The 12,102-nt window shown below is 33.9% G+C and overlaps 1 protein-coding gene across 1 annotated transcript; it reads right to left on the reverse strand.

Moving 5' to 3' along the window:
- Nucleotides 1-8,870: 8,870 nt before the first annotated feature.
- LOC133316240 (xyloglucan galactosyltransferase XLT2) lies at nt 8,871-10,989 on the reverse strand. The gene has a single exon (XM_061517966.1). It carries the CDS (start codon nt 10,729-10,731, stop codon nt 9,229-9,231), a length of 1,503 nt encoding a protein of 500 aa, XP_061373950.1. The 5' UTR covers nt 10,732-10,989; the 3' UTR covers nt 8,871-9,228.
- Between the last annotated feature and the right edge of the window lie 1,113 nt (nt 10,990-12,102).

Raw genomic sequence — 12,102 nt, forward strand, 5'->3', positions numbered from 1 at the left:
GGTTCTTTAAAGAAGTAATTGATTACCTGAAATCTTTGAAAAAGTAATCGATTACCCCACGAAAAATAATCAATTACTATCTGATATAAATGTCTTGAAGCTTAAGTAATTTGAACATTAAGATGTCCAACGGCTAGTAACTCGATAGGACACCTATATAAAATATTTTTTGGGTTTCTGAATAAGGATTATAAAAGAAAAACAGCAAAACACATAGAATTCAGATTGAACCCTCATTTCGACTATTTTTGTATATCTTTGAGAAGGAACTTAATTACTCTCTTGTTTCTTAATCTTTTTAACAATTCTGAACATGGGGAGGCTACCCTACATCTATTTGAATGAATTTAATTGTTGTAGATATTTGTGAGACAAGTGGAGTGATTCTAAGGGTCTTAGGTTAAGTGTGACCAAGGTGTGATAATAGACTTGTAAATCAGTTTTTCAGTTGCCGTTTGAAAGCTAGAACATAGTGAAACAGATCAACCTCGGTCTGGATGTAGCTCTCAAGTGGTTAGAGAGTGAAACGTGATATATTTTGATGTGATTCTTCTTTTACCTTATCTCTTTAATTTCAATGCTTATAACTTATTTTCTGGATTATATATGTTACATTGAATCTGTTTAAGGTCTGGGAATTATTTGTTTTCAGTTTGGTTTCGTTCTTGTATAGTTTCTTGAAAAGGGCTTGAATTATAGTGATTTTCTTCACTTTTCATTTCTAATTTTGATTTTGTTTTTAATCTTCTGAATTTTTTTTTGTTAAAAAAACCTCTGAATTAAATATTGTGTAATATGTTTTAATTTTATTTTTGTGTTAGAAAAATGTTGAAAATCTTTGAATTTCGTTCTTGTTGAAGCTCTAACAAAAAGGTTATTGGTTTTCATTGTTCCTTAAATAAGAAGTAACATACAATTCACCCCCTATTGTGTAATTGTTTAGCCATCTTTTATTTTGAAAAACTTCATAAAGCCATAACTTTTGGCTCCGGTGTCCAAATCAGGTGCTTTTTATTTTATTCCACCCAAATTTTCAAAAACTAAATGTTTTGCAGTAAAATATTCCAAATTTTGTACCATATTAAACTTGTTGCTACTCCCAACTAGTTTCCAAAACTCGCCGACGGTTATAAACAATGTTATAAAACCCGGACCGAACTGGTCGGGTTAACCCGAAAACCGGTAAACCGGTCATGTAACCGGTCCGGGTAACACAAAAGATCATATATGTAAACCAACCGGTGAAACCCGTCTGACTCAGCCGAGTTTTGTTAAAACCGATGACTCATTGGTTCACCGAGTCAAACCGGTATGGTGTTTCACTTTTTTTCTTGGTTTATTCTGGCCTTTTGCCCAGCTACTAAAAAATGAAGAAGGAGAAAAAAATTGCATTGAGATGAAGAGTCAGACAGAGAAGAGGTGAAACGAAGAAAGAGAAAAGAAGGGTGTGAAATAAAGAGAAAAAATAATGAGAAAATAAAGAGACAAAGATAGAAAGACAACAATCCACGGTCTGAGGAAAAGACGAAGCTTCTCTCAGCGCCTTTCTTGGGTCACTCCAACTAAACTGCAATCATGGTGGTGGATGAAATGCATTCGAAGCATCCACCTGTAGTTCATAAGTTAGCTAAGAAATTACTCAGCTAAAAAACATTAGCTGGGTTATGTCTAGTTTCACCCCTAAATCTAATCACTCCAGAGATAAAAAAGACAGCATATTGAACATTAAGAGTCTCGAGAAAGTCATTTTAAAAAAGCTTCAGAGGATCGTGACAAAAACTAATAAGTTTGTAATTTTATTAATATCTTATTTTAGTTTTAAAATTTAAAATTAATTTTAAAATTTATACTTTCAATTGGGCTTTTATTGATATCGCAAGTCCAATACACTTTTTTTAGGCTGATGTTGCCTCAAATTTTATATTATATTATATAATATTATATTATGTATATAATTTATTTATTTTAAATTTTTAATAAAACATAAATAAATAATATAATATGAATTATTAAGTTATATTATATTTATTTTTTAGAATTTTTGTACAAATATTATGTATATACATATATATATATATATATATATATATATATATATATATATATATAACAAATCGGTTCAAGCAGTTGAACCAGTGACCCACTGATTGAACCAGTGACCCAATGACCCAGTATCATGATCAAGTCAATTATCGGGCTGGGTTTTATAACATTGGTTATAACGAGTTTGGAGAGTCATAGTTTGGCAAATTTTCTGGCCCCCGTGGCATGCAAGCAAATTTTTTTAAAGAAGATAGCAGTATAGTCAATGTTCTGAACAGTTTATTGTATCTTCGAATTTTTTAATAATAAGCATGTACTTAAAAGAAAATTTTATTTTTTTAAAAAAGTATAGTTTTATGAAAATTTGTTTTATGAAAATTATCACTTATAGTGATAAACACATGTGATATGCGTTTTATATATATAAGGAGAGAGAAGGGGGACAGGATATTCTTACACCGGTATAAGAGTTAGAAGTCTTACACTCAATATTGATCATTGATCCACTTGTATTCAACGATTCATATTACTAAAAAATTAGAACCATTAGATATAAGTGGGATTAACGGTCAAGATTGAGAATGCAACAAAGAATTCGCATAAGAACATGAAAGCTACGTATAGAAGTATACCTTTACCTCTTCTTCATAGAAAAATCAAACCGTGAATGATTAGAATGCATCTTCGGTATAGCAATAACAAATGAGTAACAATCTAACAAAATTCAAATTAAAGTGTAATCTTTACATTATGCATACTTTTGCTCCATATTGAAGTGTTAGTCCTAGCTCTATTCCCCATACACAAAAAAAAAAAAACACCATTCAAAAATTCATTCTCTTCAATTTCTATGACCATACACATGGGTATATAACAACAGAGAGAGGGAACAAGTATAAGCACGATCAAGAGCTTCATGGGTAGGCTTTGGTGCTCTTATTTCCTGATTACACTATTTTTCCAGCTAGTTAGATTCTGTGATACTTGGTGTGAGCAAGTTACAACACCCTCATTTCCAATTCTCCCTCTCCCAACATAATCTCAGTTGAAATGGCAACAAAAGGATATCATAATGTGGGACATTGACCATACTGCCCCTTTTTTTAAAAAAAATATTGCCTGAATATCGGGGGCGTTAGAAACTGCTAAATTTATATTTTGAAGATAAGTTAAATTTAATTAATGACAACAAAGACGTAATGGGAATTTCGTTGGTATGTAAAGGTGTGAGGCTATTTAATTTGAAATTCTATTATAAATTCAATTAATAATTTATAAACAAATGATCAATAAACTGGACCACATTGTGGTTCACGTAGGCAATGAAACTATCATAAATGACAGGGTTTCAAAGAAGACACCAACGATCTTAAAAGTGTTAATGGTTGTTGTGTCATGACTAGGTTCAGTCTAAAATAACAAAGGTGAATGACAAAACATCTGTGACCATGAATGTTTTCACTTTGTAGTGAGTATGGTTTTCCACATGGCACAAAACCTGAGGCCACCTAATTTGCTACCATTGATGTCGAGTTTGGTAGTCAAACCAGTCAAACTGTTGTCAGGAAGTCTGAAAATCCCTGGAAGTAGCAGCGAGTTTAATGTGGCATAAATTTTTGTAGTTTTACTGCAAAACTTCAAAAGGCCATTACTTTTGGTTCGGGTGTCTAAATAAGGTGCTTTTTTTTATTCCACCCAAATTTTCAAGAGCTACACGTTTTCTAGTAAAATATCCCAAGTTTTGTTCCACATTAAACTCGCTGCTACACCCAGCGAGTTTCTAACTACTTGACAATAGTCTGACTGGTTTGACCACCAAACTCGCTGTCTCTGGCAACCAGTTTAGTGACCTTAGGCAATGTGTCACGTGGCATAACGAAACTCGCTAACAATTATAATGAGTTTGGAGTTTTGGCAATTTGCCAAATTTTCTGGCCCCTATGATCTTTAGGCACTTTTTTTTTAAAAAAAGGTGGAAGTACGATCAATTTAAAAATTAAAGAAAATTAAACACAAAGTCCTTATCAAAGGTAATAAAAATAATTCTATAATCATATAATTAACAAAAAAAATCCCCACATACGATAGACAATATGGTTGTTTTTCTTTAAGTGCTGCCTATTTCATATGTTCAATAAATAGTTTGAAGCATTAATTTAATGTCCGTGACAACTTTTGAATTCACATAAGAACATGAAAGTTACGTATAGAAATAGACCTTTACCTATTCAGAATAGAAAAATCAACCTGTGAATGATTGAAATGCATCTATGGTATAGTGATGACAAACAAGTAACAATCTAACAAAATGTAAATCAGAGTGTAATCTTTACTTCCCGTGTACTTTTACTCCATCTTGAAGTTTTGGTCCTGCCTTTTTTCTCCATCAACAGAAAAAAAAACACTATTTAGAAATATATTCTCTTCCATTTCCATAACCATATACACTACTATATAACAACAAAGAGAGATGGAACAAGTAGAAGCACAGTCAAGAGCATCATGGATAAGTTGTGGGGCTCTTCTTTCTTGATTACACTATTAATCCAGCTAGTTAGATTTTTTAATTCTTGGCGTGAGCAAGTAGAAACACCCTCATTGCGAATTCTCCCACTCCCAATATAATCCTGGTCGAAATGACGATAAAAGGTTATTATAATGTGGTACATTGACTTTACTGCCACCTTTTTTTAAAAAAAAGTGCCTAAATGCCACGCGAGCCAGAAAAGTTGCCAAACTGTCATGGCTCCAAACTCGCTGGCAGTTGTAGCAAGTATGGTTTGCCACATGGCACGAAACCTGAGTCCACCAAACTCGCTGCCACTAACGGCGAGTTTGGTGATCAAACCAGTCATATTTCTGTCAGGCAGTCTGAAACTCGCTGGGAGTAGCAGCGAGTTTAATGTGGCACAAATTTTAGTAGTTTTAACGTAAAACTTTTGAATGTCATAACTTTTGGCTCGGATGTCCGAATCAGGTGCTTTTTTTTTATTCCACGTAATTGTTAGGGAGCTATGCACTTTTCAAAGTTTTACAATAAAATATCCTAAATTTTGAATCACATTAAACTCGCTACTTCTCCTAGCGAGTTTTATATTGTGTGACAGCAGTGTGTCTAGTCAGACAATAAGTTTGGTGCCTCAGGCATGTCACATGGCATAACATATAGTTAAAGCTTTTTGAAGTACGCAAGTACCCCACTCTCGTCAACAAATGTCGCATTATGCATGTTCCAAAACAAAAACATTTATTTTGGAAGAGGAAAAAGGAAGGGGAGATCTCAAACAAAAATAAGAGGTTCAAAAATAATATTTTTTTCTAAAAGAAAAAAAGTTTGGATTGGGTCATAGAATGGTAATTGTGCTAAGTGTGGAAAGCCTCACCAAAATAAACCCTGTCTAATAAGTCATAACATTTGCTTCATTTGCGTGAACCTCAAGCATAGTGCTAGAGAATGCTCACGATGAAGAAAATACAACTCACCTGATTATAAACCACAAGAGTGCAATTCATCTTAGCACAACCATAAAACTAGAGGGAGAGTTTTTACTCTCAATGAAAATCAAACCACTAAATCAAATAATCAATTAAGTTTCCCTCACTTTTTTTTGGTACAAAGTTTCTCTTCATTTTCCCCAGGTAAAAATATACGAAAAGTTACTGAGGGTAAAAATGTAAAAATGTAGAAGATGGAACAATGAAAAGTTAAAGCTTTTGAACATTTTAAAAGATGAAAGAAGTTGATTGAAAATAATATAAGACACGTCTTAAACTATTATGATTAGTTGACGAAATGAAATCTATTAAATCACTTCTTAAGCGGTGAAGTGGCTTTACCAACTTTAGCCATTGGTAATCCAACAAAATTTCATTATGCTACACACATGGAATGATCCCTCTTGATAATGCATCTCACTCTTCATGCTAGCGGCATGAGCAACAGACTGGGAGGCAACTAATATGAACACATACTCTCATGATATAGGGTCCAACTCATTTATGGCCCAAGAAGCTCAATAACAATGACTTAAGAAGTAAGGAAACACATCCATCGTACAACTGTGACAATAGCAACTCAAAGTTCCTCAGCATCCCTAACTGTCAATGGCTAAAGGACAAACATGTGATTTTAGCTACCTATAAATAGACATCCCGCTTTGATCAAATAAAACAAGCAAAGCTTTCCAGCACCAGCGCAACAATTCCGCAGGAGTATCCCATGACAAAGATTACTCTGTTGCACACTCATCACAGACCCAAATAGAACCAGGTTTAACAGTGTGTGATCAAATTCAATACCTCTTAGACATATCATGATCTATGATCTGAGAATAAAAAAATAAAACAATTGTATTGCAGAAATTATCCTAAACATCAAAACTGAAATTCCGCATTATCTTAACCTGACAAAAAAAAAATTACTCGGGCAAATAAAAGCTGCAATTAAGTAACAAGCATCATTTTTTTCTAAATTCTAATGCAACCATTACCTATATAAATGCATCAGATAAGCACACAAACCTATCCTTAACTATGTTTAATAATTATTTTTTCATTTTTGTATAAATTTAAAGATTATAACCTGAATAATAAGATAGGAATATTGATATGTGAGTCATACTTATTTTTGTTTTACAATTCCTCTCTTGAATTTAGATTTCCTTTAATTGCTTCAATTAAAGTCTAGTACTCTAACTTTACTATTATATTATTACTACAGTAAAATAATTAAACATCAATTAAAACTACTTTTCACCATCCTTATAACTTGTAAAATCGAATTTACCATATCCTAAAAATATATTATATTGTAAAATACTAGTATTTATTTTATTCAAATGCATTTTCCTATTTTTACTTAAGAATTATTGTATCATATATTGCTAATGTCATATAAATATATACTAAAAACTATATATATAGTTATTGCCTTATAAAATAAGCAAAAGTTTAAATTTGTTTATGTAAAAAAATAAGTGATACATATATAAAAATAAATAAACTAGACTTATAATTTGCTTATGTGACTAATTATGTGGGTTCTTTCTAGTCTGACATAAATTAATAAATTTTAATTACTCCTGTAAAAAGGATTAAAATATATACTGATTATGTTGAATAATTATTATTTTTCATTTTTATATGAATGTAAAGAATATAACCTCAATAATAAGATTGGCCTAATCATATATGAGACATACATGATTTTTTATTTTATTTTTGCATTTAATTCCTAAAAAATTTCATTTTAAAAGTTTAAAATAAAAAAAAAAATAACTAGAGGATGAAGAAGAAAGAAAGCTTGAAAGATACAAAGGATAGAGAATCAAAACTCAAATAAATGAAAACTTAAATAAGTTATTGGCATAACAATTGAACTAAAAGCGAAGTAGCATTTGAAATAAAATGTGATGGTAAAAGTAGTAGAATTGGTATATTATAATGGGTTTTATAAGAGTTATGTGGTAAGAAAAGTGATTGTGTTATGTTATAGAAATTCGTTTTGCGTGCCGAAGTTTTTTTTTTTTTGCTGTGAGCCCCACAAAATGTTGTGTGTGTAGAAAACTTTTTGTGATCATATTAAATGATAGATGATAAATCCTATTATAATATGAGTTTGGTGTTTGTCATTTAAAAAGATAGACACAGGCAAAAGTGCATTACAAGATTTGAACTCTTGCACTCTTGTTACATATCTACAATACTATCAATTGACAAATCTTAAAGAGATTACAATTTTTCCTTAATAAACTTCTGCTTGAGTTTAATAAGGAAATCTAACCATTAAAACAAACAAATAAAGGTTTGATAGATTTATTAAACTTGCCCAAAATCCCACACAAGAAACAGACTAATACAGTGTCACTTTCATCACCATGATTTGTTTTACTTTTGCGTGTCCATACTATGATGATTCCATCATCCTAAAAGAGCCCCCATGGAAATAATGGAAAGGTTACGTGAATTGCTTTTCGTTTATTTTTCTAATGAACTTTAGTAATCCTACAGGCTACAGGTCTTAAACAATCGAGTTGTGTATATTTAATAGCACTTTATTCTTACATATTGGCAGCTTGTTTAATAAGGGGGCAGAGGACAAATAGACTGGAGATTCCACCCATTTTTTATGCTTCATTTATTAACCCCTTGAAGGCCCACAAAGCCACTACAGAAATTGAAAAGATTCCCCAATTATCTGAACTCTGAAGGCATCGTCTTTCAAGACACTTTCTTTCAAATTGGAGGGCACACATTTTAACATTTCGATGTTCATATACACTACAGTATGTATTTATTCTACAAATCCAAGCAGATCATAACAGTGACATGGTGAATAGAGGTTGGAAAAATCATGTTCCATAGGATTAGCAATTGAGTCTTGCTCAATCTACATACGGGCACCCAAATGTCCCAAGTACAATTCCCTTTTAAGCTACACCGTTCTTTCCTCACAAAAATAATAGTATTAGATAATAATATATACAAGACGTAGTTTTTATAAAGCATTTTATTTTGTGATGCTCTGTCGGTTTCTCCCATCCAACGAATGCCCAGAGAAGTATAAATAAACCCTGAAGCAGCAGTCCAAGGTTGCGTGGTGAAAGATATGGCAAACTACCAAGTACCAACTATTATTTAAAAGTCTGTCAAGTAGTTAGAAGTGTTTATTAGATCAGATTTACAACGGGTCAGAAATCCAGATAAGTAATTGGTATGTTCACCGGAATAAACTGGACTAACTAGAAAAATTAACATTTTATATTGCAATTGATAAAAATAAAAATCCTAAAAAGTAACAATTATATTTTTATTTTAACCCAACAACTAACACTAAAACCAAATTAAGGATATGTTTATTCCTAAACTGAACCCATAAATACCCTGCGAGTAACCCTCACAAAACCCATTTGCCCATTTTATTTATTTATTTATTTATTTGCTCAACCTTCTCTGTAAATATTCTACTCCAACAAATATCAATAGCCATAAGTGTATAATTCATCATATTACAAAGAATCACAAAATATAAATATGGTACATCCCATTGTACATCTATAAGTAAATCCTGGAAAAAACAAAAAGTGAAAAAAACCTCTATTCTCCCAAATTTGCCTGAAACAAATATGTTATATTTTTATTTATTTATCTCTTCAAAATCTAACTCCATGCATTTTATTCCCCATCTTATTTCCACTTATTAAACCCTGATTGTTCTTGATCCCTAAACCTTCTTAGGACCCCATCCATGGCAACATCAAAAGCATCCTTCGTACCTTGTAACCCTTGTTTAGGCCTTGAATAAACCAACCGTGGAATGTACTCAATCACTTTCTCCCTCATTTTCCTTACCTCCTCCTTGCTGTACCTCTCAAGAATGGCTTTCACCGATGTCCCATTTTTCACCGCGTTCCGGTCTATGTAAACCGAGTAACTCCCCGGTTCACCCGGCAAGAACCATTCATACTGAAAATACGCGGTTCGCCGCCAGAAAAAAACCGGGATCGAACCGGCCACCATGCAATCGAAAATCGACCGGCGCGTGAAGCTATCTCCTCTCGGCTGCAAGCAAAAATCCGAGTCGAGAAACGTTTCGAGGATCGCCGACGTGCCGTTCGAGCACCGTGTCCCGGCGCAGTTCACGGATCGGCACGACCCGCCCGAGGCGCGGCACTGACTCAGCAGAACTCCCCTGAAATCGTTGGGGAAAGCGCGACGCGGAGCGCCGGCGAAGCAGAAGAGCGCGGTGCGGCGGCGCTCGCGGACGAAGCTCTGCCAGCGAGAGACATCGGAGTGGGAACGGGGGTGAAATCCGGTGGGGTAGGGAACACCAATATCAAAATAGTCCCAGGGGTTACGCTCGATGAGAAGGCGCGTGATGTTTCTCATCCCTGGCTTGTAGATGCAGCTAGAACCCCAATCCTCGTTCTTGGAGCGGCGAAAATCCCATGTGATGCGCCCCATCGTAATGAAGTGATCCCAACCGTTGGATCTTCTGTATTGCGGTTGTTCCTGAACCCAGCGCAGCATCATGTCGCAGTGACGATCGCGATCCTCTGCGGTGGAGTTGAGCCACAGGTACTTCCCCACCGCGAGTCCAGCGTAAAATGGGATGTAGAACGCCGTAGCCGATTCTGGCTCCATGACTCTGCACTTATGGTTCAGCATGCGATTGTGGAAGATGATTTCGGAGACGAATTGGTCCGTCCAGTACCACGCCGGAAGCAGATCCTCCGGCACGATTCCGGCGAGCCCCGTTGCCATCTGGCCGTAGCCGTCGTTGGAGAGTGCGTCGCAGCGTGAGCTCCACGGGTTGAGATTGTCGCAATTGTCGAGGATTTCTTGATTGAAGGTTGTGGGAAGGTCGTAGACGAAAACCCTGCCGGACCCACATTCGTCCTGCTCAATTGGAGAAGATTCCTGAACGGTGCCGTTTTCACTGTTTGATGTTTCGACGAAGGCGTTTTGAGCAGGGGGGAGGCTGCGGTGGGTGATGGAAATTGAAGCTGGGAAGCTGCGGAGGTTGCAGAGGATGAGGATCTGGACGAAGATGACGGTAAAAAGAATCCATGTGCGAGGGTTTTGAGGGGAGAAAAGGGGTCCGAGTAAGGCTGTGAGGGAGGTTTTGTGGTCGGAGAGTTTTCTGAATTGTTGGGGTTCCGGCGAGGGGTTAACTGATTTGGGAAGCATGAGAAAGAGGATGAATTCACGGATTTTCCGGCGAAATTGAACCGGAAAAAAATGTAACGATTATGGCGTGGGAGTGTGTGGAAAGTGTTGGACTTAAAGCTTGTATTGTATTGTATTGTATTGTATGGAGATGGCGGATGTGGGGATAGAAAAAGAGATGATGGGGACTGACACGTGTCCAGTGGCTCCACCGGCTGCAGGGGAACCGACAGAGGATACAGTAATTAAGGGACGCGTGGCACTATTTGTAGCGACTGTTATGCCTCAATGTTGGCTCTGTAATTTATCTGGTGGCTTTATCGAGTGTATCAACTATCAAGTGATATTCATTTTTTCCTGCTTTAAAAACGCAAATCAGTTTCTCCTTTTATTTTTCCCACAATTTCTTTATAAATGCTTTTAAAATAATAATTTCAAAATTAAAAAGTAAAAAATTTATTTAATTAAAAATATATTATCATCTTAAGTTCTTAACCTATTGAAATTTAAAAATATATATATTCCAACTTAATTACTTTAAAAATGATATCAAGAATATTTTTTCTTGTAGTTATGATATGCAATCATGTATTTCTTTTTTATTGCATATGGAAATGGCAGCAAACACAACCAATCTTGCAAGGAGAAATGTCTTTCAACTGATCTACTAAAAAAAATTCCATGATTGCTAAAAAAATTCTTGTTTTTCTAAGCAATTGTATTACTTCTTCCTCTTACGCTTTGGAAAACGTATATTTTTTTTCTATTTTAAAAATATATAAAATATTAATAATAATTAATTTTATTATTAACTCTTTTTATACTTAGTGACTAAAATGATGAGATAAATCATTAATTAATTAAAAATGTTTTGAATATTTTGTTAAAAAAATAATTTAATCAAATTTAATTCTATTTATAATTAAAATTCTTTCACAGAGTGTTTTTTGCTATATATAATAATTTAAATATAACTATTTTAAATTGAAGAAAGTAATAAATAATGAACTGCAAGTAATGAAATATATCTGTGTTTATACTTCAGTCATATAATTTGGCCAAAGAACTTTTTATTTTGCCTTTTTTTATGTACCTCATTTAAATTAATTATTATTACATAAAGATAAGTTAAGGAATATTTAAAATGAGATTGTTATATTGACTACCATTTAATTTTGCTCCACTTATTACCTTTATTTTTTACTGTTTGATTTTATTTAAATTAGCAGTTTCAAACACTTTAAAATTAAACAAAAATAATCAATTACTCCGGCAGGTTCCTTATTTTGTTTATACTTACAACAAAATTTAAAAAATATTATTATTACATTCCCCTCCAATGTTATTAAACTCGCCAGTTGGGATACTAGATTAATAGATCACTAATTTAAT

This window comes from Gastrolobium bilobum, unplaced genomic scaffold (assembly GCF_033153095.1).
Source record: "Gastrolobium bilobum isolate Gb01-03AN ecotype WA unplaced genomic scaffold, APGP_CSIRO_Gbil_v1 utg7242, whole genome shotgun sequence".
In the NCBI taxonomy this organism is placed as follows: Eukaryota; Viridiplantae; Streptophyta; class Magnoliopsida; order Fabales; family Fabaceae; genus Gastrolobium; species Gastrolobium bilobum.